Genomic DNA, 27,288 nt, shown 5'->3' on the forward strand with positions numbered 1-27,288 from the left:
TAATGCTTTTGTGTTCCTTTTAGATGGCATTTGAACTCTATGGAATGCTAGCTGGAAACGTGAGTCCCATGACTGGTGAATTTATAAAACCAGCCTATGGAGGTGATGAGGAAGCCTTCTTAAAGAAAGTCGTAACTCCGATTTACAAGATTATAGCCAAGGTATATCACTTTCAACCTTCTTTCTTTTTCTTAGATGAATTGTTCTACTATGCTCTTATGTTAATATGATAGAATTGATACTGCTCAGGAAGCTGAAAGGAGCAAGAGACAAAAATCAAAGCATTCTCAATGGAGAAATTATGATGATTTCAATGAATATTTTTGGTACAAAAGATTTCATCTGCACAGTTCTTATGCATTACTCTAGTTTGTTGTTATTTTGACATCTTCTTGGTAAAATATGCAGGTCAATTGACTGCTTTCGCCTGGGTTGGCCAATGCGAGCTGATGAGGATTACTTTTGCGAGCAACTAAATTCACTTAGTGAAAGACATGAAGTGAGATACAATTTTATTATTTTCCCCAATTTGTAGCTCACCATATATTTGTTTCCTCTATGTAGTAGTATATATCGCTCTCACTGTAAAGTAGAATATAGGTAGAGAGATCTTTCAATTGCGGTTTGTTTGTACAAGGACTAAATGCATTTGAGTAGTCTTATAATGTAAAGTGTATTCTGGTCTTCTGGAGCTTTTTCTTCTCAGGTAATTGTGATTTTACTTTATCTAACTGCTGAAGAACTTTAGAATATCATTTGTGAATGTTTGAAAATTTGTAGAAACTACCGTATAGCAGAAATGGACATTTATTAGGAGTAAGATAAGAGACACACTGGTGTATGGTTTTAAAAAATAGAAAATAATTTATGAGATTATACTCTACCTATTTTATTGGTTCCTTGACAGATTTTTAGTAAAGCAAACTAAAGTAAGTCCATATAGCACTTGACAGAGTTCTTAGAAGTAATCTTGAACTTTGCATGCACATTATATCTTCCTATATACGTTGTGATTGGGCAATTTCTTTCATGGGAGAATCATAGCATGAAAGATGTAGCATATGGCCGTACAAAAATGGTTCATAATCTAAGGAGAATTTGGGCTATATGGTTCAGGAGATCAAAACTGGAGTTGACAGATGGAATGGGAAAGTCAATTTTGTTGAGATACGCTCATTTTGGCATATTTTTCGAAGTTTCGATAGAATGTGGAGTTTCTTCATTTTAGCTTTGCAGGTAATTTCTGATTTTCTTATCTTTTACTTTCAGCAATATCTAGAATAAGGTAATTTTTTCATATCTTCGAGTCTCTTTTGAAGTGAATCTTTACTTTAAGAAATGAAGAGGAAAGAAAAATTCTAAAGTATTATCTATGATGGTTTTCCTTTAAATTTTTATTTGTGTATACTAGGTAATGATCATTCTTGCTTGGAATGGTGGTTCACCAAGTGGTCTCTTTGATCATGATGTGTTCAAGAAGGTTTTGAGCATTTTCATTACTGCTGCTATATTAAAGCTAGGACAAGGTAAAACAAATTTGTGTTGATCTTTTGTGTTGGTTTTTTTCTGCTTTCTATTCTCTACTATATATTTTTATTTAAGCATGCCTTTTAGTTCCCTTACTTGCTATTTTCCTTCATTTTTCTGATTTTAATTAGTTGTCATTCTTTATTTAAGCATGCCTTTTAGTTTTTTTCTGCTGCTATATTTTTTTTTTCTTATAGTTAATCTCGTTATGGTCACCAGGAGATGTTACTATATGATAAATATACCTTATCTCTTCCCCTAAGGGTCACCGGGAGGTGTTACTATGTGATAAATTCATCCTGTCTTTTCCACTAATTATAGAAAAAGATTAGAGTCACCTCAGGGAAATTTTTGTTCAAGCCTGGGGCTGTGTTCTAACTGCACTAGAGTCACTTAAATGAATCATATGATCAGGAATAAATCTGTCCCTTAGATTGTTCTCTAATTGCGCCAGAGTCACCTAAACAGATTATATATTGATCAGGTATAGGCCTGTTCTTTGAATTGTTCTTTAATCGCACCAGAATCACCTATACGGATCATATACTGATTATGTATCAATTTGTTCTTTGGGCTTCAAGGTAGACTGAGTTACCACAGAGAGATGCACGAAGGATATCTAGCCTATGTTTATTCTTAAAGATATTAGTTATGTTTTTTTCACTAATGTCCACGATCATTTAAATGGCTATATGTGCGAAGTATAACAATGCACTGAGTCTTATATTTGCACATAGATTATAATATCTAAATTGCACATCGAAATATGATATTTAATTTGTACATAGAATAATGCGGGGTTATATAAAAACATATAAAATACACAACAGATAAAAATGTGAATGAACCTACTCACCTGATTCCAAGTGAAACAACGGAAATCTCTAGTCCACGTGCTAAAAATTACCACCTTTAATATAAATAAATAACACAACTTTTATTTAATTAATAGCATGATTTCTAAATTTAAAAACTAATTAGATGGCTAAAGGTATGGGTTAATGTAAGCCCAAAAGGTTGGGCTAGGCTGTGGCTGGCCCGCAAGCCCACACAATTCATAACAACCAGGTTGGGCCAAGGCCCAACACACCACTAAGCATGGACTGGGCTGCGGGTTAGCCCGCCGCCCACAACTCCTTAATTCGGATCGGGTCAAGTCCTTGGATCTGAAATCTAAACCCGAACCTGAAAGATAAAAAGGTTGGCTCCGGTTGAACCCGAGCCCAAACATGTCTTCTTCCTCGAGAAAGTCGACAAGAGGAGAGAGAGAGAGAGAGAGGAGAGGGAGAGAAAGGGAGATCGCCGGCGATCAGTGTCTTTATTATTTATCTACATTCTATCATACTAAGCACATTTCAACAAAAGTTTACTTTGTTCAGATATGCCTAATTCATATATCACCATTCAACAAGTACTTAATTTTCTAAATTAAAAGTCAGTAAATCATTACATCTTTGAGCCCTCTTTTTTCTCTATGTATCTTTATGGCTTTGTTTTGCATTTCAACTTTCAAAAGTCCGATCACATCGATGCAATTTTTTAGTGGTAAGTTAGCTTATAGGTCAATATGGCTAAAAGAATAGGGTTCGTCCCTTCCATGATGTTATGCTAAGGCCCAAGCTTGGGCTAAAAAGTTGACCACAAAATGTCATAGCACCCTGCAAGGCAAGATTGCCCAAGCACTTTGCCAGGGAAGTTGGATTTTGAATGCTTTTTACTCTGAGACTTGAAGCAACATCAACACAGCTAGTGAGCATGTACATATGCACATGTACATGCGTTATTATAGATGACTATTAATTTACATTAGCATAATTTATTTTTTCAGTATGGATGGTCATATTAACAGAGGAAAAGATGCCTTGGTGGAAATTCCCCACCTTAGTTTCTGTGTTTGTTATTTCTTTCCATAGTATTGTGAATGCACCTTTATTGCTTAAATAACTATTGAGTTGGATGTTTTTGTGATATTGCTTTTCAGCTATCCTAGATATAGTTCTAAGCTGGAAGGCAAGGAGAAGTATGTCTTTTGCAGTTAAGTTGAGATATTTTCTAAAGGTCATTTCAGCTGCAGTCTGGGTGGTAATATTACCAGTTACATATGCTTATACATGGGAGAATACTACTGGAATAGCAGGGACTGTCAAAAGCTGGTTCGGATATGGTCGAAATCGACCATCACTATATGGTCTGGCAGTTGTCATATACTTGTCACCTAACATGCTTGGAGCTTTATTATTCCTCCTCCCATTCTTGAGACGAATGCTTGAAAGTTCAAACTATAGGATTATAATGCTCATGATGTGGTGGTCTCAGGTGGGATTTATTTATTATCTTGTTTTATGCATTTAGTCCTTTTTCTGGCTACCTTCTTTGAGTAAAAACTGACTATCACATGAGTTTCTTTTTTGTTCTTTCAAATGTCTTTGCTAATTCATCAATTATTCTAAAAGCTTAAAATGTTGAAGACCGGTGGTTTTTATGTTTTATGTTCTAACACTCGACCTCACTTATGGGCTTGAGACGTTTTGATAGGCCTAAGAAATGAACTTAATTTAAATATGTTGAGATTTTATATTTTTAAATGATAGATGGGTTTGATAGGATTCAAGCTCAAGGTCTCTTCTTTGATACCATATAAACATGCCAACTGCTTAAAAAACTTAAGTTATTAGAGAGCAGTGAATTTTAATATTTTATATTTAACAGCCTTTTTTAAAATTTACAGCCTCGACTCTTTGTTGGAAGGGGAATGCATGAAAGCTCTTTCTCACTCTTAATGTAAGGATAAATGCAGTTTCCAATAACTAGTTATTATTTCATTGCATAAAAATTATTCATGCAAAAATCTTTTTGGTATTCATAAGAGTTCTATTACCAGGTACACAGTGTTCTGGATGGTACTCATATTGACGAAGTTGGTAGTTAGTTTCTATGTGGAGGTAAAATTTGAGTATTTCTTAAATTCTTGGCATTCTTGCATATCATATGGACACTGTGCTATTAGTTATACAAGTGAGGAGGGTGTGTGCCTAGGATTTGAGAAAGGTACATACAATTTTATTTAACACATCCAATGTCTTCTATGTTTGATGCAATTCTAGTTAGTATCTTGGTCTTTTATTGTGGTGAACTTTATAAAAGAATATTGTTATCTGTCTTTCTTATATATTATATGAAAATTTTACGAACGCTGATCTAGGAGATATCAATCTACCACGGACATTTAATAATCTTTGTAAAACCAAAATTAACCATGAATAAAACGCAACACAAACATACAAGTTTTTACACGGAAAACCCCTTATAACTAAAGGGTAAAAGCTACATATCATTTTCCTAGGATCAAATAAATTACTAAACTGTAGTAAATACAAGATAAAATTTATAGGCCGCTCGTTAAATCTCATAGTATATCTGAAGTAATCTTTCTCGCTAAACCATCCCATTGTCAACCAATCACAGTGACTTTTGATCAGAATATTCAGAACGTTTTGCCTCAGTGGCTCTCAAGGCAGCAGCATGCTCTAAGGAACAACATAACAATTGTGATCAAAGGTTTTAGATGAATCCCGTCTCTAAGGAACAACACAACGTCCAAACATTTGTAGAACATTTCCTTACTGCTGGAAATGTTCAAACACTTTCAGAACACTTTCTTACTGATGGAAACATTCTAAAACCGTTCAAGCACTAGAACACCCTTGTTGTGCCACTTTGTGTAAAATATTGATATTCTTGCTTGTAAAATATGATATTTAATTTATACACGGAAATATGATATTTATTTTACACATAGAATTATGATATTTATTGCACACAGAAATATGATATTTATTTTTACACATAGAATTATGTACTTAATTTATATATAAAAAGATATGTAATCATATAAAAAGTACAAAGTGTAAGGCGGACAAAAATGTGAGTGAATCCACTCACCTAAGCCTAGGTAAAATGACCAAAATCTTTAGTCCATGAGCTAAGGTAAATCACCACATTTATAATAAAATAATATATTTTAATTTATTAATATCATGATTTATAAGATAAAGATAATAATATAATTAATCATCAAATTAAGCTAAAACAAGCTCAAAGATTTGGACTAGGCTGCGAGCTAGCTATAACCAGTCACACTATGGAAGGTTTGGGTCGTGGGCCCAAACTCTCCTCTTAACAAGCAATCGGATCGGGTTGTAAGTTAACCACAGCCTATTCCAATTTGCTTTTGAGTTGGGTCTAAAAAAACCCAATCTACCTGAATTCGACCAAAACCCAATTTAATTGGCTCAGGCCAATCCAGTAATTGGTATCATTTAATCCCAATCGAGTCTCTCTTTCACTAGATGGAGAGAAATGAGAAGAGTGGAGGTGGTTGTTGGTGGCATCCTCGCACTGACGGCTTAGCAACAACCCACCGACAGCTAAGCTGGCTCATGACTATGACAACTCCTATGCGGTTGGGAGAAGTCATTGACGACAACCGCCGGCTAAGGAGCTAGTTCTATGACTACCCGAGTCTCGAGGACTCCACGATAAGGCACCCACAGCATGAGAGCAACGGCGCAAAGGTTCTATAGCTGTGTGATGACGACCTGAAGTTGCTGATTGACGAGCTTTGCTGACGAAACTGCAAACACTTAAAATTTAGGTATTTTCAATCTACCTTATTAAACTCTAGTAAATGTGTGGTGTGGGAAATGACTCACTAATGAGTCGAGCTGCATTCTCGATTACTCCAACAGTCCAGCATGCTCTGGCACTCCAATCCGACGACGCAAGTTCCAACGATACGGAAGTATGAAAGAAAAAGAGGAAGGAGGGGGCTGGGGTGAGTGAAATAAAGGGGAGCTAGGGTTTTTATTTATATGGGAGGATTTTGATTTAGATTCAAAAACTTATCGAGTTGGCCGAGAAACCTGCGGCTGCTCCTCTTGTCGCATATCGATGAGGGATGGGGAAGGGGGGGTGCACATGCAGTTCATGTGCCCTTTTTTTTTTCAGTTATTACAATTTGTGCATGCCAAGAGAGTATAGTGGAAGGATCAACGGTCGGATATTGGGTAATGATTTCATTCTTTAAAGTTTAAAGATCCAGTCAATTTTCTGATGGATGAACCTATCCTATTTATAGTTTCCTCAGGGGGATTAGGGAAATCCTATTGATTGCTGCTTTTTCCAGACCTCCGGTGTGGGTTGGCTAGTGTTTTTTTTTTTATTTGGATGGGTTTCTCGTTTAGAATCAAGTCCACAGATCTTCTTTTGATTTTTAGTTTATTACAAATATGCCACTGATGTTAAAATTATTTCATTTTCTTTAGAATGATTCCTTTGCATAATATTAATATTATTGCATGAAGTTATCTTTCTTTTAGCCCACCTAGGATTTTTATAGCAGCTTTCCATAGACTCTTATACATATAAACTTATGGTCTCTGTATCAAGGTAAGTAGATAACCACTTGTGATCTAGTCATCAAACTTCAAATGTGCAATTGCAAGTAATCTTTTCCCTTCCCATGTCATTCTTAAATGTTTGTCTGCCCTGCAGATCAAGCCTCTTATTGGACCTACCAAAGATATCATGAAATTTCCTATTACTACCTTTCAGTGGCATGAGTTTTTCCCAAGAGGTAACAAAAGCGAGCATCATTATGTTGCTTATTTAGAGGAGTATATCATGTGTGCAACTTCCTTTGCAGCGAAGAACAATGTTGGTGTCGTGATTGCTCTTTGGGCTCCAATCATTCTTGTACGTTTCCTATTACTACCTTCCAGGCTGCAGTCTGTTTTCTGCTCCATTTAAAAAAAAAAAATTAATGAGTACTCTTTTGCTTCTACATTCTCTCCAGGTCTATTTCATGGACACACAAATTTGGTATGCTATTTTTTCTACCCTTCTTGGTGGAATATATGGTGCTTTCCTCCGTCTTGGAGAGGTTAGTTTAGTTTCTTTTTCCCATATGTTCAGTTTATAATTTTGATGATTAGTTAAATTTAAATAGATTAAAGAGGAGGTCATCTTGCTCTTATTTTGTAGGAATTGGCCAATGGTTATTTTGTAGATTATTGCGGTAAAACTAGTGCAATGGTCATTGGCTTTTACTTCTGGTAGTACTGGAGACTGCATATGTTGTGTGGCTTTATATCAAAATTCTTAGCAGCATTTCTATTGGTCAGACCATTTCAAAGAATATGTATGCTAAAGAATCTACCTTTATGATTCCCTTTGCATCTTATATCAAGAAAAATCTAACTAAGGTAAGAAATAATATTCGAATTCCCTTTGGGACTCCATAATATTTTCATGGGAATTGATTGTTTACTGGAAATTCTATTTGATTAATCTTCTATTATGGAATTTGGACTTTGTTTCCTCTCATCATTTCTCTTCAGAGGCTCTGGATAGTTTTTAATGATGTCCCCATTTGCTCTTTTGTGCATGAACAAGTGGTGCTTTAATGCTATATGTACTGAGCTTCTGATAAAGTTTCCAGCTACCTTTTTAAGTTTGAAAAACTGAGAAGTACTTACTCATATATTAAAAATAATTTTACAAATCCATCTATATTACTCTAGTTCCTTCTTTTTTGCTTCTGAACTGTAGACTGTTGTACGAACAACCTCTACATCTAGGCTGCAGAACTAGAGGAGTGAAGAAATAAGAAAATAGGTGATATATATGCTTACAAACCCAAGGGTGCCCTCTAACTTGAAGATGAAAGAGCAGAAAACAAATAAAAAACCGTAGCTGCCCTCTGAAAACAGTCCCAACTATAGGACACCCAAGGTCCTGAAGTGTCCATGTTATATATATGCTTACAATAATAGTTCTCATTGAACAATGATGAAAAGTGAAAACTTGAGGCTTGTCACCTTGGAGTCCTTTTAATCAGCCTTGGCCAAAAGCTTGGTGAGCCTAACCAAGATGGCTTAGTTTTATGAGCATATGACCAACTTGCACTTGTGGCTTAGGCCGAATAAGAGGGCCCTTTTGAAGTACTCTTAAAGTACAAGTCAGAGATACTATTATCACATACATTTTTTTTTGTCTTTTCTTCTAATTTTTCATATGAGTTTATCCTTTTGCCATTGTATTAGGCCATTACTCGGAAAGCTGTTTTCTAAGTTATGTGCACTTGTTTCCTTCTTTTTCTGGATGGCGCAGATCCGAACTTTAGAAATGTTGAGGTATCGATTTCATTCACTACCTGGTGCATTTAATGCACGTCTAGTTCCAGCAGAAAAGCCTGATGGAAAACAAAAGAAGGGTTTAAAGGCTTCTTTGTCCCGCAGATTTGCTCAAGTTTGTCTCTAATTATTCAATCTCTTTCTTTCGTGTTTTTCCCGTTGAGAGTTTAAGCTCCACATTCTATCAGACATGTTTTACAACATTTAATGGTATCCAATAGACTAACAGAGTCATACTACTAGTCCAGATGCCTGATGTCAATAAGGAGAAGCAGGCCGCAAGATTTGCACAAATGTGGAACCAGATAATTACTAGCTTCCGGGAGGAAGATCTTATAAGCGACAGGTGATCTACTGTTCTGAAACCAGTACACATGTGCAGGAGAGTGTATTGACTTATTTCTAGTTGTCTGGTCACTAGTGTTCATTTAATACCTTACTGTGGCAAAATTTATGGTGAAAAATGGAATTCAGGGAAAAGGAAATGTTACTCGTCCCGTATGTGGCAGATCGTGCTCTAGACCTTATTCAGTGGCCTCCATTCTTGCTTGCCAGCAAGGTATTCTTTTTCTACTTTTTTTGCTTCACCTGCATGCAATCATTTTTTATCAACATGCTAACTGAAACTTTATTCTATTGGTAGATTCCAATAGCAGTTCAGATGGCTAAAGATAGCAATGGGAAAGATCATGAGCTCAGAAAGAGACTTGATGCTGACAATTATATGTTTTCTGCCATTCGTGAAGGTTATGCATCATTTAAGAACATTATTAACTATTTAGTCGAGGGTGATCAGGAAAAAAAGTGAGTACTTGATGAGCTTTCCATTTTAAATTTATGAGTCATTCACTTTGTTCCATCAAGAATGTAGTGTTCTCAACTCAGTGATTGTATTTGCAGGGTGATGCAAATTATATTTGATGAAGTTAATAATTATATAGAGAATGGTAAACTTATAACAGATCTGAACATGCGTGCTCTGCCCGCTCTCTATCAAAAGTTTGTCACTTTAATCAAGTATTTAGTGAGTATTGCAGGATAAAAGGTTCATATTATTTCCCTTTCACTGTAACAGGCTCTCTTTAGTATGTATTAGCAACATTTCTTTCCTTCTTGGTAACTGCAGCTAGATAACAAGCTGGAAGACAGGAGCCAGGTTGTTATTCTTTTCCAAGACATGCTAGAAGTCGTGACAAAGGACATAATGGAAGATCAACTCTCTAGGTACAGTAAATTCACATTTCCATTTCTGAGGAGGAGGATCGATCAGTACATAGCGTCACTCCTAAGCAACTAAGTTGCTTTATATTTCTTGTCTTCTTTATGCTAATGCTATACCATAGGATCTACCTTCTTGGTATTGGTTAACGGCTTAATGCAAATCTGCAGCCATGTTTAATAATTACTTTCTTATAATAACATTATATGATTTCTTCAAATCTGCAGCCACGTTTTTCTTCGTTGTTGCTTTTGTATAATTAACATGATTATTCCCACATAGTAAGCAAATCTACCCTATGCATGAAATAAGGTTATCATACTGCTATGAGTGAGACTAGATTGTGTTCCCATTTGCATCAAGCAAAAGCCACTTGAGAGAGGTTGATCTATGAGATGTAGGTCAAATGAAGACAGATAATTAAGAAACTAAATTACTGTAATGAATGATAACCAAAAGACAATCATGACCATATTACATAAGATGCTGTTGCGAAAATAATTTGATATGTTCTCATGAAATGCACATATGCCATGGAGGCATTGCTTACTGATAATTGCATGTGCTTATTTGTTTTACAATGCAAAATTTAAATTTATTTTGACCAAATCATTGCCACATCTGGTTTGACTTAGTTCCTTTATCATTGTTTGTGCACTCTCATTTTACAAAAGCCTCATGTTTTATTGGCAATATTTGCCAAGAGCTAATATTTATTATTTACCTTCATGCTGGTCATAGTACTACACATCTCAATCTTAGGGAACCATTTCAGTTACACTTGTAAACATGTTTGAGACTATATTGCCAAGTACATGTGCTGATCATCTCGTCTTGAGTTCTCTTGTGGTTGACAAATTCAAATATTATTGTAATGAACAGACGAAATAAGCACCTAAACAGGCCTTCTGTAAATGGTTTAAATATCCAAATTGTGATTATGTTTTCCCTCTTGTTTCATCACTCTGTTTTTCAACTAAATATAAATCTAGCTGTAGCTCTAGGTAATCATTGGTGCTGTCCTGTTCTGTACCAGTCTTCTGGACTCCAGCCATGGGGGATCATATGGGCGGCATGAGGGTATGAGACCTTTGGATGAACAGTATCAGCTATTTGCATCAGCTGGAGCAATCAACTTTCCTTTACAATTAACAAATGCCTGGACGGAGAAGGTAGTATGTTTCTAAGCAGTTGTTATAATGTGCAATCTTTTGTTCTAAAGTAAATTTTTTTGTATTTCTCTGTTGGCTCCAGATCAAAAGGCTTCATCTGCTACTTACTGTGAAGGAATCTGCTATGGATGTGCCGACTAACCTGGAATCCAGAAGGAGGATCACTTTCTTCTGCAATTCTTTGTTTATGGACATGCCTGATGCACCTAAAGTTCGTAGCATGCTCTCATTCTCGTAAGTTCATCCTCAATTAAATCAGATAAATGTATTGTCAGTGATGCTGTCCTTGCCTTTTCTTTTCCCTGTTATTATTTAATTCACTGTTTCTTCATAGTAAGTCCATAGACCATTCGACATTTTGTTTCTTATTTTATTACTGTTGTACGTACAGCCATACCTATATTTACACTGAAATTATGCAACATACCAGTTTCTTATCGCAACCAGATAATAAAATTAATATATTGGAGTCTGCTGCAGAAATGTTAAAATTAAGATGATTTATAGGCAACTTATAAATTCCCTTCCTGTAATGTATAGTGAGGAAATTTCAAATTGCTAGATTTCTCATCCTCTCTGAAGTGGTTTTCTTTTTTAATTTAGTAATCTTTTGAAACTTTGGATCTTGGTACCTGAACAGTTTGGTGTCTTTGTGACCTAATATTCTAGGGGTTTTCTGCAGTTTGCTGACACCATATTATAATGAGGATGTTCTTTTCTCTTTACATAATCTTGAAGAGCCAAATGAAGATGGAGTTTCCATCCTTTTCTATTTGCAGAAAATTTTTCCAGGTTGATTTCTTTTCTGCAAGCTATTGAATTTGTCTTGGAATTGGAATTGATCTGCAAACTGTTCTCTTTCTCTTTTATATTTAGATGAATGGACCAACTTCCTTGAACGGACCGGATGTAAATCAGAAGAAGAACTACGAGGGAGTGAGGAGCTGGAAGAGAAGCTTCGTCTGTGGGCATCATACAGAGGTCAAACATTGTCTCGAACAGGTGTATTGCTTAGTCCTTTCTTATAGCTTTGTGCTAGACACTCCTTCGTCATTAGATGTCAAATTTTATGTACAACTTCTTATTCACCAACTACTCTAGAAACACTCTACATTTTGGGGAGACTCCACTTCTGGACAGAGATATTTTGATAAATCTAAGAAGTAGATTTAGTTTAAATGAGTAGAATTTTATATTTTTAGGCAAATTTGTAATGTCAAGATTTGAGTCCATGACCTCTGACTTTGATACTATATTAACTTATCGACTACTTTAAAAGTTTAAGCTGTTAGAGAATAGTAATTCTTATATTTTATATTCTAACACTTTTTATTTTAGAGTTTAGAACATGATGGATGATGATAATCTCTCTTTTGCCCAAAATCTCAAAGCTAGAAGAGGAAGAAAATTAGGGCTCTTAGTTTTCTGTTCTCTTCTATTGTTTATTAAGAAGTTACATCCCATTTGAAATTCTTGAGAACTTTATTTTAATTCTTTTAAATTGAATTAATTGGGTAAAACTAATAGTCCTGAGTTTCCATTTGTTTGTCATTTTATTAATTAATGATTATTTTATTTTAGGTTGCAGTGGAGAAAAAGTTCTTGGTCAATGTGGGTTTTAGGTTGCATAAGGACTAAGGGTAATGATGTCCTTAATGTAGTTAATTTGATTTAGGTATTTAGTTAATGATCTAATGGCAAAGTAAATTTGGCCAATATTTGATAAAATGTAGGGTGTGATTGCAAATATTAAAAATGCATGGTGTAAATCACAAATATATGAAAATGTAGGGTGTTAAATGTAGGTTTCCCTTTTTTTTTTAATATTCTAAGTTTCTAACACTCCCTCACTAGTCACTTCTTGGCTTGGACATTTTTTGAGAGTCTAAGTAGTGGGCTTGACTTAAATAAGTGAAGATTTTTCCATTTAATTGACAAGTTAGATATGGTGGAATTTGAATCCAAGACCTACTATGATACTATGTCAATACATCAACTACTGTAATAAAAGTTTAAGATGCTAAAGAACAGTAGTTTTTCTTCTAACCACAATGTATATTTAGATCGGATTAATTGATGATTAATCATTATTACTTCATTGTCTATCACCAGTTAGAGGTATGATGTACTATCGGAAAGCTTTGGAACTTCAAGCATTTCTGGACATATGCAAAGATGAAGGTACTATGTCTATGAAAACATGGTCCTTTTGGTAGTATGTGATTATTCTATATAGTCTGTTCCATAGTTTACTCTTTCTCACATGAAAATTTTCTCCTTCCAACCTTTCCAGATCTTATGGAAGGTTACAAAGCTGCTGAGTTGACATCGGAGGAGCACTCAAAACAACAAAGATCCTTGTGGGCTCAATGCCAAGCCATAGCTGACATGAAATTCACCTATGTGGTATCTTGCCAGCAATATGGAATTGATAAGCGGTCTGGAGATCCTCGTGCACAAGATATTTTAAAGCTCATGACTATGTAAGTAGAAAGAACTTATAAGTGACTTGGAGACAATTGTCATTCTATAATAGTGGACTGCCTTGTTCTAATTCTTCTCACAGTCAGATTGTGTAGATAGAATATCATCTTGAATCTTTTGATAACTTTGTTTTACTTATAATCTGACTGTGAGAAGAATTCCAGTAAGTTTTCAAGGCTTAATGATAAGTTCCTATATTTGTAGCCAAATCAACATTGTCTTCTCATAACTCAGTCTCACATTTGTTCTTCCATAGTTTTTCACTACATATTGCATGTATTTAGACAGTTCCTGATGTGGGCGTTGTATCCGTACACAGATTGTTTAATTAATTGTAAATTAGTCATGCTAAAGTTACTTTATTTGGCAGGCATCCATCTCTCCGTGTAGCGTATATAGATGAGATTGAGGAACCTGGGAAGGATAATAAAATAGAGAAGGTTTACTACTCTGCTTTGGTAAAGGTTGCTGTAGCTAAGGCTGGCAATCCTGATGAGCCAGTACAAAATCTTGACCAGGTGATTATTTATTTTTATTTTTTCTCAAATCAATCTGAGTAGCAACTCTTTGAAATGGTATCCAGAATCTATTACGAAGGAAAACAATGGAAAATTTTCTGTTTGTTTATAATTCTCAATGTGGTGTAAGAGAATCAACAGTTTGGAGTTTGGACAATAAAGTCAAGTAGGTGTTCCTATTATTGATTATAATCATTCTATAAAGTTCTGTGAAATTAGTTCACAAAGTTCACATTTCCTTTTAAGACTCTGGTCATGGTGTCCCAATATTTTGGTTTCTTTTAATGTTCTGCTGCTCATTAAGCCAGTTTCTTACTAATTCCCAAATATTTACATGTTTCCATTTCCTCTTTGCAGGTCATTTATCGAATAAAGCTTCCAGGACCTGCAATCTTGGGTGAAGGAAAACCTGAAAACCAAAATCATGCCATAATTTTTACACGTGGTGAAGGTCTGCAGACTATAGATATGAACCAGGTAGTTTGTACTCTGTAGTTTTCTCATTCTATAAAATCTAAATAGACTATATTCAACTGTAGCCCATGCTCTCCATTCTGCAGGACAACTATATGGAAGAGGCGCTAAAAATGAGAAACTTATTGCAAGAATTTTTGACAAAACATGATGATGTGAGATATCCATCAATACTTGGAGTCAGAGAGCATATATTCACAGGCAGGTCAGAGTTTCTTATGGTCAAACAAGAACCCATTTGATGTGTTTTCTATTTTTCTTCATGTATAAATACTAAAGCTCTTCTTTTTACCTTTTTGGTACTATGTGCAGTGTTTCTTCTCTTGCATGGTTTATGTCAAATCAGGAGACCAGCTTTGTGACAATTGGACAAAGATTGCTTGCAAATCCTTTAAAGTGAGTCTTTATATTCTCCTTTATTATTATGTTCTTGAACTAAAGAAAAAAGATTGTTGTAGTAGTTGTTGGCCAGAATGGTATGTGGAGGATAGCATGTAACATGCTGACACACACGACAAGCTTGACCATCTCCACATGTTGCATCCTATTGCCAAGCATGCCTCATGTTGTTGTATGCTTTGTTGGAGTGTAATATAATAGAATAAGACAACTGTCCTCGAAAAATTTAAACTTTTAAAATAATTAGTGAATTAACATTGTATCAGAGCTGGAGGTGTGTAGTCTAAAATTCTAAATTCCACCGAACTTATTTGTCACTTAAAGTATAAACCTTCACCCATTTAATCCAAATCCGCTTCTTGAGCCTATTAAAATGTCTTGAGTCCAAAATGATAGAAATGTTAGATTATTATAAAAAAAAACTATCATGCTTTATCGGTTTAAGCTTTTAGAATAATTGGCATGATTCTAGTATGTAAGTCAGCATATTACACGCACTACAGCATGAGCATATAAATTCTTTCTTTAAAGTGCCTTTACTGCTCTTTAAAAGCTAGAAATTTTCTTTTATCAAGAAAAGTATAAAACTATGAAAAATAGTGTTCTATTTGGTTTTTTTTGCTTGTTTTATGCCTGAGAAATATAGATGAACTTCCTATAGTAAAACCTATCATCTTTCTCCTTCTCTAGCCAATATTTAGTATTACAAATTAGTTACCTTATTGGAAAGTTTGACATCACCAGAAAGATATTTACTATTTGAAAAGCACTGTTACTATAACATGGTTTTATCATTATCTGGAAAAGTTTTCATTTCTCTCTTTCCTTCTCTGAGTTATTGGCTATTGAATGTCATCTTGACCCTCCAACTTGAATAGAATGTCCTTTATGTTGTTTTGACAAATTGGCTATTATTTTAAATATTTAATTATACTGCTCTAAAGGGCTCAAATTTGTATTTTTAGAATTGACCCTCTCAATTTATTATTATTATTTTAATAAGGGGTTGAACCCAGTTATATTAAGATTGCGAGAATGTACAAGAGAGAAATTATAGAGGAGATTTTATGGTAAAATAACAATTGGGAAATAATCGAGAAATCAATGAAGGAGATTTTATTCGGATAGTAAGGCTCTCATTTCCTTCATTGGTGTGAGAGCTCCAACATAAATGCTCAGACAGACAGTCAAGGCTGAGAACTGAAAGATACAGTTGTTCCTCTCATGCTAGGTTTTCCACCATATTATAGCCATAAGCATTTCTAGGCTTTTGCAGATGGGCATGGCAATTGTTGTCCTCCATGTTCTAAGATTGTTCCATTAAGTTGACCAGGTGTGTATATGTAGTCTTGTAGCTAGTGTGTAGAATAAGCTTTGTATGAATCCGTGAATGAAGAGGATTTGTTGAATTGATTCATCAGCTTCGCCACAGTGTACACAGGTTGCAGTACCTTGAATACCTTATCTTTAATAGGTTGTCTTTGGTGTGAAGCCTATTCAATTGTGCCATAGAAACACCTTGACTTTGACCGGGGCCATGAGTTTCCATATGCTGTTCTGTAAATCTGTGCCAATCCCTTCAGCAACTTGTAAGGGTTCAATTTGTATTATAGGTCTCAATCCTATCTAACTGCTAACTTGCTAAACATGTTAAAATCTTTTATGTTCTATGGCAATTATGTGTGTGTGTATATATATATATATATTTGTAATAATTCCTCAAGTACTGCGACTGAGATATGCTACTTCCTTGGAGTGTGGCAGTAGGCCTTGCCTCCTTGCAATCAAGTGATCATATGTTTTTGTTGAAACAAGTCAAACAGCAAGTTCTATATTGGGGAGGTAAGCTTTCATACATCCTGTCTTTCCTAGGCTATGCAGTGGAGGGAAGTCTCATACATTAGAATGCACTTTTAGTTGAGAAAATTATATTCGATAAGTTGTTAGTTTCCATTATATGTCTATTAGATATATGGATCCTTTGCATTCATTCAGTCTTCATTATATAGTTGAATGAAAATAAACTAGTGTAGTAACTTATGATTCTCTCATGTAATATGTGATTGGGTGATTGGTGATTTGAAATTTGAAATAGCTCAGTGACATTGGGCCTGATTCATGCAGCATTCAATAGGTGTCTTGAGTAGTTATAGCTACAAACTTCTTGATCTATTTACAAGTGTACATGTGGATGTTTTGACACAATGCACGAATTATTTGGCTTATCCTTGTGACATGAATTGTCCATATTTCCAGCCGGAGTACTTCAGTAGTTTCCATAAGAAAAACATGGTATTATCTGCCAAAAATATTTGCTTATGTTTTGTTTCTCCTTTTGGTGTAGGGTTCGCTTTCATTACGGTCATCCTGATGTATTTGATCGACTTTTCCATCTCACAAGGGGTGGTGTAAGTAAAGCATCCAAGATCATTAACTTAAGCGAAGACATATTTGCAGGCATGTTTCTGTGATACTAGTCTTATTTGCTATTGCAGATGAGAATCCTACTATAAGTTCATACTTCATACAATAACTGGATAGTCCAGTCTATTCAATGTCTATGAACATGGGCCTATCAGTAGTTGTTGCTCGGTAGAGGCAGGGAAACCTGATTGTACTGCATGTGCTAGATTGTTTCATAACCTGCCATCTAGTAGCAAGGTTCATCTATATGGACAGAATAATTGGACTGTCAAATTACTCCAACAACTGGAGAATATTTAGTCACACTCTTTATGACTTTTGGATATATAGGTCGTATGTTACTCAATAGACAATGTGGCTTCAAACTTGCAGGTTTTAACTCTACACTTCGTGAAGGAAGTATTACACATCACGAGTACATGCAAGTTGGTAAGGGAAGGGATGTTGGACTAAACAAGATCTCACTATTTGAGGCAAAGGTGGCAAATGGAAATGGTGAGCAGACGCTGAGTCGTGATTTATACAGGCTCGGGCACCGTTTTGATTTCTTTAGGATGATGTCGTGCTATTTTACCACTGTGGGTTTCTACTTTAGTAACCTGGTAAGAGATGTTGCTCGAGTATCTTGCATATGTACGATTTATTCAATTGTAAAATTTGTTCTTTCTTTACTGGCAGGTGACAGTCCTTACAGTCTACGTATTCTTGTATGGCCGCCTCTATCTCGTTCTTAGTGGACTTGAAGAGGGCCTTGCAACTGGTAGAAGATTTATTCATAATGAGCCCCTGCAGGTTGCTCTTGCCTCCCAGTCCTTTGTGCAACTTGGATTTCTGATGGCCCTTCCAATGATGATGGAAATTGGCCTTGAACAAGGTTTTGGCAGAGCACTAAGTGATTTCATACAGATGCAGTTACAACTGGCTTCTGTATTTTTTGCATTTACTCTTGGAACTAAAACTCATTACTATGGAAGGACATTGCTCCATGGAGGTGCTGAGTACAGAGGTACTGGTCGTGGATTTGTCGTCTTCCATGCTAAGTTTGCAGACAATTACAGGCTCTACTCTCGCAGTCATTTTGTTAAGGGCATTGAACTGATGATTTTGCTTATTGTTTACCAAATCTTCAGTCAATCATATAGGTCAACGGTTGCATACATTTTCATTACAATCTCTATGTGGTTTATGGTGGGCACATGGCTTTTTGCCCCTTTTCTATTTAATCCATCTGGATTTGAGTGGCAAAAACTTGTTGAGGACTGGACTGATTGGAACAAGTGGATCAACAACCATGGGGGAATTGGTGTGTCTGCAGAAAAGAGCTGGGAATCATGGTGGGAGAAGGAGCAAGAACATCTGCAATATACTGGAATTCGTGGAATTTTAGTGGAGATATTGCTAGCATTACGATTCTTTATCTACCAATATGGCCTCGTCTACCACTTAAATATAACAAAGAAGACCAAAAGTGTCCTGGTACTGTTTCATTCCTTTATCTGCAGTTCAAATGTCATACCGTTAAGTGAATGATTGGATGGAATAACTCACTTGCAACTTTTGCATCACTTTTTCAGGTTTATGGTATTTCATGGCTTGTGATTTTGGTGGTACTGCTGGTCATAAAGGTAAGTGGGTTTTGTTGCCTTCAAATCATTGTACGCCAGAAGGGCTGGGTATTTTTATTGGATCTACTGTCTCAGCCTCAATTTCTGCAACCCATCCTCTGCATTTTTCTGATTAATTGAACTTCACATATTATGGTCCTGTCCCAATCAGATGTTCAATCAAGGATGCAACATATAGGCCGACCTCATTTACTTATAAAATTAACATATAATTCTTAACCAAGTTGAACAATTTTTGTGGCAAATTTGCTGAGCTCAGTTTTAGTGATGGCCAACCTAACTAAGAAGAGGACTCGGCTAATTTGCAGTCCTACTACTAATTCAAGTTCTCTAGTCATGGTCTGTTAGCTCGCATGTATGTGTTGTTCTATGTCGGTTTTTCCATCAACAGTTGTCTGCACTATGATTCTAGAGTTGCAGCTTGAAGTTCTGGCTGGTTTTCACTGTCACCGAAGCTTTACCTCCATGGTATTGTATGACAGCTTATCTTAGATACCTAAGAACAATATTAGTAAAGTAGGAGTCTTCGAAATTTTGGGACCTTAACTTTTACCTTCTTCATGCCGTGAGCAATCTTGTGTACTACTAAGACTTCTGCTTTACAGTCCTGCATATGCTTATGTATCTATACTCTATAGTTGCTTTTGGATTACTTATTCTCTTCGTACTTTTCTGTTTCAGATAGTATCTGTTGGGAGACGGAAATTCAGTGCGAATTTTCAGCTAGTTTTTCGGTTGATCAAGTTTTCAATTTTCGTGACATTCGTTTCCGTCTTGATCATATTAATTGCCCTTCCTCACCTGACTGTGCTGGATATTATCTTATGCTTCCTAGCTTTCATGCCTACAGGATGGGGATTACTTTTGGTCCGTTTCTTAATCTTAAAATTTGTTGCTGTTCCTCTTATTTTCGATGCTTTCCTCTGATTCATCTCTTTTTTTCTGTACGTGTATTCAGATTGCACAGGCATGTAAGCCTCTTGTTCGACGAGCTGGACTATGGGGATCAGTGCGTGCTCTAGCGCGAGGCTATGAAATCATAATGGGTTTACTCCTCTTTGTCCCAGTCGCCTTTTTGGCTTGGTTTCCTTTTGTTTCTGAATTCCAAACCCGTATGCTCTTTAATCAAGCCTTCAGTAGGGGGCTGCAAATTTCTCGCATTCTCGGTCGGCGGCAGGACAACCGATCTCGGACTAAGGATTGAGCTAATTTCCTTGCTAGAGGACATTCAAAATGTTCAACCTTGACCATTTTAAATGTATGTAAAATTTTATCATCTTGAGAGAGGAATTCAGTGTTTAAGTGTGTTAGAAAGTACAATTATCATCTTCTTCTATGCAACGATCCTTCGATGGAAATTTCTTTTTTATTTTTTTGAAAAAAAAGTAGGCTTGGCCTAGTTAAATTTATTAGATTCCACTTTTGCATGGCCTTCTTTCTATAACTTGCTGAAATGTCTATCAAGGCAACCTTATGACCGCTCGGAGAAAGAAAAGATTACGATTTGGTTCTAATTAAGGTCAGTGCTTCAACAATTACAGTGAAATAAATATTATACAATAATTAATGGTGCCAGATATAACTGGTAGCAAACAGCACGAAAGAAGTATAGATGTGGTTGTTTATCATCTGTCGTTGCATTAAAATGAATTGAGCGCTTCTAAGCAGTCTTAATCTTATATGCAGCCCTAAGCCCTGATAAGGCTGCACCTAAAATTCAAGGCCAAAGAAGAATGAAAGAGCTGAAACGTTATGCTTCATGAGCAGAGCTTCCTCTTTCCATATTGACAGCTGGAATGTTTCCCATGAAGATTTTTTTATATGTGGTCCAAGCATTTGCTAACCACATTTCACAAACATAATGAGCATTTCAAATGAACACACTCAATTTCAAGCGTTCAATCTTAATATGAAAATAGTTTTTAAAAAAAATATTACAATAGCCCGGAAAGAGTCGATTAAATGGCGGCCACATATCCGGCAGTTAGAAGTTTTTTAAAAAATAACTGCCTTGTCAGCTAAGCAAACAGTGCCGGGTATTAAACTGCAGTAAATTCCTGCAACCTTGGCCGCAGATGATCGGCCACTCTCTTTGGAGTTATTTCGCACGCTGATGGTAATCTCGTAAATATAATCCATCTCAGTAGCATTTCCATGATACCTCAGCTATTTAAACCCCTCGACCTTCTGCCTACGCTTTTGCTTTCGATCGTTTCTCGCGCGCGCGCCCCTCTCCCTCTCTCTCTTTCTTGCGCGTCTTGATCGATCGAAACCTCAAAATCTGCAATTTACTCTTCATCTTCTTCGGATTAGCGAACAAACCTAATTTCTTGGAGATCTTCCTCCCTTTGTGGCATATTGAGCTCCTTCGCTGTGTTCTTGGAGACTACAATGGCTTTCCTGGGGCTTCTCTCGCAGCAAATGAAGGATCTCTTCTTGTCCTGGTGTCCAAGGATTGCGTCCGTGTTTTGGGGCCCATCCCAAATAAGCAGCGGATGTACGACTACGAGCATAGATGAGGACGACTACGACGTATGGTCGTACGACATTGGGCGGCACGCGTCAGGGGAGTTCTCCTTAGCGGTCTCGCAGGCGAATCGGAACCTTCAGGATTTTAGCCAGGTCGAGATCGGGCGAGATGTCACCTTTGTCGGGGTCTACGATGGCCACCTTGGGCCCGATGCCGCCCGCTTCGTCTCCCAACACCTGTTCCTCAACTTCGTGTGTAAGTGGTTTTGTTTTGCTTAGAATCCCGAGGTTCTTTTAGAGATTTTTTTTATTATTGTTTGGTTATCCTGATACTTGATTGTCGGTAATTCTCTTGTTCTTCGTATTTTTAATATTTGCAGAATTGGCAATAGTTCTTGGTAATATTCTTTCCAATTTAAAGGTTCTTGATAGAAAAAAAATATATAAATCAAAATACTAGCTCTGCTTATCCTGCTACTTGGTGATACTCTTTCGAATTCTGATATTCTTATTTAAAAAATTTCTAGTTCTGCTTATTGTTCGTGGTTGGAAGAATTCATAACCAAGGACTGTATTACGAGTGCCAAAAGTTTAGATGATAAATCGTCTCTGGCAGTTTATAGAGGAGACGCGTTCCTGTTGATGAAAAATTCCTTCTGTGCTCGCTAATCATTGTTGGCAGAACTGGCAGCAGTTCTTTTACTCCACCACTGTTGGTTTTATTTCAAGAATCATGTCTTTTAATCATGCTGTAACTTTTATATAAGGAACATATTTCTGCGGACATAATTATACCATATTATTCTACAAACAGAGCATCAATCACTGACCTCTATTTTCTACTAGACAATTATACTCATGGTATAAGAAACTGTATGCTCATTATTACTTGATTCTACGGTTGTATATATATGGAAAAAAGCATCCATCTTAGGAGTTTGCTGTGATACTAGTGCCCAGATTGAATTAATTGTGTACTAAGATCTGCAACAGTTATTTTAGCAATCCAATCTTTCGAAAGTAGTTATTTTCCTTTGGCCAGTGCAGCTTCTTGTAGCCTGTTGTCTCTGTTTGGTTCACAGAAAAAGCTAGAATGATGGTCGTTGCAGCTTTGGAGCCATATCTTTTGACAGAATAGTGTTTGTTAGTTACCCTATAGGGGACTAAATATAACAAAGTGTGTACATTGGATGTTTGTTGCAAAGTTCACATGACCAGAACTGAGTGCAGAACTGCAGGCTTCTCTTTTCCCTTGGCGATGAATTGGAAATGCAGACTTTTTGATAGCAGAGGTTCTCTGTTCGGGGACATCATATTTGTACATCTACTCATCATTGATAGATGAGATGCAGTCTGAAATAGATGATTTTCCACATGATCAGAACAGATTGCAGACTTTTTGATAGGAGAGGTTTTAGAGCAGTAATTTATTGGGCTGGAGCAAGTAATTTATGCCATTTTTTTTATTTGTCAAATACATTATATGTGTTGGAATATAAAGTATAGACCACCATCATCTAATAGCATTAAACTTTTAGAGTAATTTATGAGTTAACAATATGTTAACAGTGATCTGCAGTCTTACATTTCTAGCCGTCTCTTTCCAATTCCACAGGGCTTGCTCGAGAAAGTCGAACCATTTCTGAGGACACTCTTAGCAGTGCATTTGCTGCAACTGAGGCTGGCTTTCTAGCACACGTGGATAAAGCCCATCAGACAAACCCTCCAATAATTACAACTGGTTCTTGTTGCTTGGTCGGAGTTATATGGAGAGGAACATTATATGTGGCCAACCTAGGAGATTCTCGGACTGTTATTGGTTATGCTGACAGGTATCGGGGAATCATTTCTCAGCAACTAACAATGGATCATAATGCAAGAGAGGAGGAAGTGAGAAAAGAACTTAAATCCCATCATCCTGATGATAGAGATATTGTGTCTTGTGTTCACGGGAAATGGCTAATCAAAGGCACCATCAAGGTTACTCTCCTAATCTCTGATGTTTCTTAATTCTTATTCGCAGTGTTTTACTCGTTTCATAAGTTTGATTGCAAATAAGTACTTATATGATGGAAAAGGTCATTGAGCAAGCATTACTGATTCGATATCATAAACATTGTAACAATATGAAATTTGATGGGAGCCAAAGTCGACAAATTGTTTCTGGGCTGGAGTCAAAATACACTATTACTTGGCGTATATATAGGGAGGAGGTTCTATGTCCTGAAGAAATTAGAGGGTAAATGAGCAGATAGAGCAGGGTGTCAGACTTCAGATAGGAAAAAAAAATGATATATTCGAATTGAAGATAACTTTGTATATCACCTGACAGATATTTACAATTGAAAAATAGCCATGAATCAATCTCAGAACCAACAGGTAAGACATACCATATATTTTCTATAGCTGTATTATATTTCTAGATCTTCTGGAAAGTTTTTTTTTTTTATTTTCTCTTTGTTTATGTTAGTTGTTATGTGTCCCGTGTTCCTAGGTATCAAGATCTATAGGTGATGCATACTTAAAGAAGCGCGAATTCTCTAGCCATCCACATGTGTCTCGCTACTTCCTCTCCGAACCTCTTCGCCGGCCAGTCCTGTCAGCGGAGCCATCTATATATACACGAGCACTTTCTCCACAAGATAGATTCTTGATATTCGCATCTCATGGATTGTGGGAGCACCTGACAAACCAAGCAGCGGTGGACATCGTGCAAAATCACCCGAGAGCGGTTTGTATGGATGATGCAACTTTGCAGACTCCCTCTTCTCGATCGTTTTCTCACCCCATCTATTTTACAGGGAATTGCTAAGAGACTGGTCAGCACGGCAATTCGGTTAGCCGTTCAAAGGGCAGGTACTTGTTATACTTCTCCCAAGGCAATGCCAAAGGTAGAGCAGCACACTTGCGACCACGATGACATTACGGTTGTTGTCATCTACATTGATCACGAGTTATCATGGGAAAGTAACGTACCTCTACCGGAGCAATCGGTTCGTGGGTTTATTGATGCAATTGCGCCTTCAGAAATTTCAACGCTGGCTGGCATAAAGTCGAAGTGATATTATTATAGCTCAGTGAATGAGGCCTCTCAATTTCCTGCCTATCGACACGGTCTATCCAGCTGACTGTAGACTTTGTCTTTCTGGGTGGCTTCAATTTGCCTTCCATTCTTACTTTGGGACGACCAAGGGGATACCTACTTCCTCTATAATGCCTATTGAGGTTCTTTGTTGACCCGCCGCAATTGCTCATGCTTCTTGTGGTTCATAAATAAGGGGCTTGATTACTTGATCAAATGCCGCTACGTAAAATGGCTATGAGCTCGGAGTACTTCAGAACTCCATTTCTTCGCCGGCGCCGGAGAGTTTTAGTGCGAGCATTTAACTTCAGCTTTACTCTTTTAAGAACATAAATCTCTCGGCACCTTTCTCCTTTTACTGATAACTTTCGAGTAGACCACCGCTCACATATTCCCTGTGCTTAAACATGTACCCCCATTATTGATCTGCCACCTTTTTATATTGTTAAAATTCCTCTGTTCCTATTGGCTGCTCCGCAGTTCTCATTATTTCGGAGGGATATGTTAACATTTTTGTGTCAGAACACGATCATGGGTGCGCCGGTCCGCTTTCTTAGGGACCGCGCATCTGACGCGATAACCCAGACTACGCTTCAAGATTCCGCAACCGCTGAACGCCGAGGCTTTATAAAAAGGCCCAGATATCCCTAACATTTTAGACTACCTATCTTTCCTCTTTTACCCTAACCATGATAACAGAGCCCGGCCCAACCCAAGCGTACTAGTCCAATTCATTTCTTCTGCCCCTTCCCGTTCCCCGTATCCCCTTTCCAAATCCAGCGGCTTCGGCTCGAAGGAAACCGACAGCGAGCGGGAAACACTTCGCATTTCCTCTTGTCTCCATCTAATCCTCGTTCCTTTCTCTGGATCACCTCGTCACCTCGATCGCTTCCTTGATTTCTTCTCGATCTGCTTTCCTTTGATGGTTTCTTCGAACTGCATCTCGTTCTCGAGGTAACTCGGTGTTCCTCTAAAGGTTTCTATATTGGTCTCTATCTCATTTGTCTTCCAAGACTAGCTCCTGTGTCCGGTCCTTAGGTTGGATCGGGAGAATTGGTGCTTTGGATTCCCGTTATTTCCGCTTATTCGTCTTGCCTTTTTGAGAATTGGTGCTAGGGTTTGCGGTTTTGGACTTCGATTCCAGGTTTCTCAGTAGGTTTTGAGTTCGCTACACTTGACGGAGAGGATGTCGAGAGCTGAGGTGAATTGGGAGCGGCTAGTGCGTGCGGCTCTACGGAGCCAGCGGGTGGGCGTCGGGCTCCATGGGCAGCCAGAGACTGGAATTGCCGGCATTGTCCCCTCTTCTTTGGGAAACAACATGCACATCGAGGAGATACTACGAGCTGCCGATGAGATCCAGAAAGAGGATCCCAGTATCTCCAGAATCCGTAAGTTCGTCCATCGTTTCTCTTGGAATTAGTTATTGTTAAATCTATTCGTGATAGTCTGTTAAAAGATTAGTGTAGAGTTACGGTCAGTTCTTTTGGTAGGACTTGCTGTCTTATTCACCTAAAACTTAATTGTGTCCCTTTCTTTATTTCGCGAGACTTCTAAAGGAGGTAACTAATGATAAATTTGCTAGATTTGAGACAGATCTTATAATTTGGTCGTGACTCCCTTATTTGTTTTATTGTCTGACACTTGTTATTTACTGCTTCCTTGGGTCTGTGTATGTAGATCATAATAAGTTACTGTTTTATGCTTTATTTTGTGAAAAACATTGTAATTGAAACAGAGAAGAAAAAGAAGTCCCGGTTCTTCCTTTTCTTTCATTCTGTAATTTGGTAGTTAACGAGCCTTTGTAATGAGTTGCAGACTACAGGAGCGCCCAGAGTCCTAGAAAGTGAGAGCTTAGTAGTAATTTTGGGAAAACCAGTGAGAAAGATGCAACAGAATTTCTGATCAATCACTGCAGAATTGAGATGATCAGAGGTTGAATAATGAAACTTCTAAACTTAAAGGAGATAAGTTTAAACCAAATAATATTTTGAAATTTGAATCATTTATTTATTTTCTGATTCATTTGGCAGATAAAAATACACTTCCATTTCCTAAAAAATATGGTCATGATCTCTCAGTAGGCTCCATTGGAAATAATTGTTTCTGGATGAGAAATAGTAGGGTTTGCTAGGTCTTATCCTGTAATTGCTCAGACCTCAATCTTAGCATGATGAATGCAGGGCATATTTGTTAGTGTAAATGGAAGGCTTGTACATCTTATGAAAAAGTGAGGGAAATTTTTTAGCTACTTATATTGAATCTTTTTAGCTTCTTTCAATTTTGTTTGATCTTCCAATCATAGTTCAAAAGAAGTAGAATCAACTTGTGTACAACTCTATATATTAGCTAAACTAACATCTTTAACTTTGGTGTTCTTTTTCCCCCTTTTCTATTTCCATCTTATGTGCTTATTTTTGTACTTCCATGTTGCAGTATGTGAGCATGCATACTCACTGGCCCAAAATTTGGATCCTAATAGTGAAGGCAGAGGGGTGCTACAGTTCAAGACTGGTTTAATGTCAATACTAAAGGTACAACTCTTTTATAAACTTTATTTTCTTGACTCATGGTCCTTAATAATGTATGGTGTAACCATTGGTCTTTAAGGATTTTGAGCTATCCAATTATGACCGTAAACCTTTTTAATTAAATTCTTCGTGATTGATGACTTGTTATTTAAGCATTGTTCTTATCATTTTATT

General features: G+C 36.8%; 3 protein-coding genes across 4 annotated transcripts in view; all 3 read left to right on the plus strand.

Moving 5' to 3' along the window:
• Positions 1–20,462, plus strand: part of LOC140767384 (callose synthase 3-like) — a 33,971-nt gene extending 13,509 nt beyond the window's left edge. For both annotated transcript variants that reach the window (XM_073107266.1, XM_073107267.1), the window contains 33 exons: positions 24–161; positions 250–326; positions 409–499; positions 1,117–1,236; positions 1,412–1,526; positions 3,509–3,843; positions 4,256–4,308; positions 4,409–4,469; positions 7,081–7,162; positions 7,232–7,281; positions 7,382–7,468; positions 8,698–8,835; positions 8,969–9,066; positions 9,195–9,279; positions 9,364–9,524; positions 9,621–9,744; positions 9,847–9,944; positions 10,976–11,111; positions 11,194–11,345; positions 11,794–11,903; positions 11,988–12,113; positions 13,224–13,292; positions 13,405–13,594; positions 13,966–14,113; positions 14,471–14,590; positions 14,674–14,792; positions 14,900–14,983; positions 17,331–17,443; positions 17,783–18,012; positions 18,089–18,886; positions 18,985–19,035; positions 19,717–19,902; positions 19,994–20,462. In XM_073107266.1, the coding sequence (XP_072963367.1) occupies positions 24–161; positions 250–326; positions 409–499; positions 1,117–1,236; positions 1,412–1,526; positions 3,509–3,843; positions 4,256–4,308; positions 4,409–4,469; positions 7,081–7,162; positions 7,232–7,281; positions 7,382–7,468; positions 8,698–8,835; positions 8,969–9,066; positions 9,195–9,279; positions 9,364–9,524; positions 9,621–9,744; positions 9,847–9,944; positions 10,976–11,111; positions 11,194–11,345; positions 11,794–11,903; positions 11,988–12,113; positions 13,224–13,292; positions 13,405–13,594; positions 13,966–14,113; positions 14,471–14,590; positions 14,674–14,792; positions 14,900–14,983; positions 17,331–17,443; positions 17,783–18,012; positions 18,089–18,886; positions 18,985–19,035; positions 19,717–19,902; positions 19,994–20,239 (4,791 nt within the window). In that variant the 3' untranslated portion in view covers positions 20,240–20,462. The remainder of the gene's footprint in view (positions 1–23; positions 162–249; positions 327–408; positions 500–1,116; positions 1,237–1,411; positions 1,527–3,508; positions 3,844–4,255; positions 4,309–4,408; positions 4,470–7,080; positions 7,163–7,231; positions 7,282–7,381; positions 7,469–8,697; positions 8,836–8,968; positions 9,067–9,194; positions 9,280–9,363; positions 9,525–9,620; positions 9,745–9,846; positions 9,945–10,975; positions 11,112–11,193; positions 11,346–11,793; positions 11,904–11,987; positions 12,114–13,223; positions 13,293–13,404; positions 13,595–13,965; positions 14,114–14,470; positions 14,591–14,673; positions 14,793–14,899; positions 14,984–17,330; positions 17,444–17,782; positions 18,013–18,088; positions 18,887–18,984; positions 19,036–19,716; positions 19,903–19,993) is intronic.
• Positions 20,463–21,426: 964 nt separating this feature from the next.
• LOC140766806 (probable protein phosphatase 2C 25) lies at positions 21,427–24,860 on the plus strand. The gene is made up of 4 exons (XM_073106460.1): positions 21,427–21,760; positions 23,120–23,484; positions 23,999–24,235; positions 24,306–24,860. Exons 1-4 carry the CDS (start codon positions 21,427–21,429, stop codon positions 24,564–24,566), a joined length of 1,197 nt encoding a protein of 398 aa, XP_072962561.1. The 3' UTR covers positions 24,567–24,860.
• Positions 24,861–25,292: 432 nt separating this feature from the next.
• LOC140767804 (callose synthase 9) overlaps positions 25,293–27,288 on the plus strand; it is a 36,927-nt gene continuing 34,931 nt past the window's right edge. The window contains exons 1-3 of the mRNA XM_073107866.1: positions 25,293–25,540; positions 25,731–25,974; positions 27,020–27,117. Coding sequence (XP_072963967.1) covers positions 25,773–25,974; positions 27,020–27,117 — 300 coding nt within the window. The 5' untranslated portion in view covers positions 25,293–25,540; positions 25,731–25,772. The remainder of the gene's footprint in view (positions 25,541–25,730; positions 25,975–27,019; positions 27,118–27,288) is intronic.

This window comes from Typha angustifolia, chromosome 9 (genome assembly GCF_048772165.1).
Source record: "Typha angustifolia cultivar Huaian chromosome 9, ASM4877216v1, whole genome shotgun sequence".
Classification (NCBI taxonomy): domain Eukaryota; kingdom Viridiplantae; phylum Streptophyta; class Magnoliopsida; order Poales; family Typhaceae; genus Typha; species Typha angustifolia.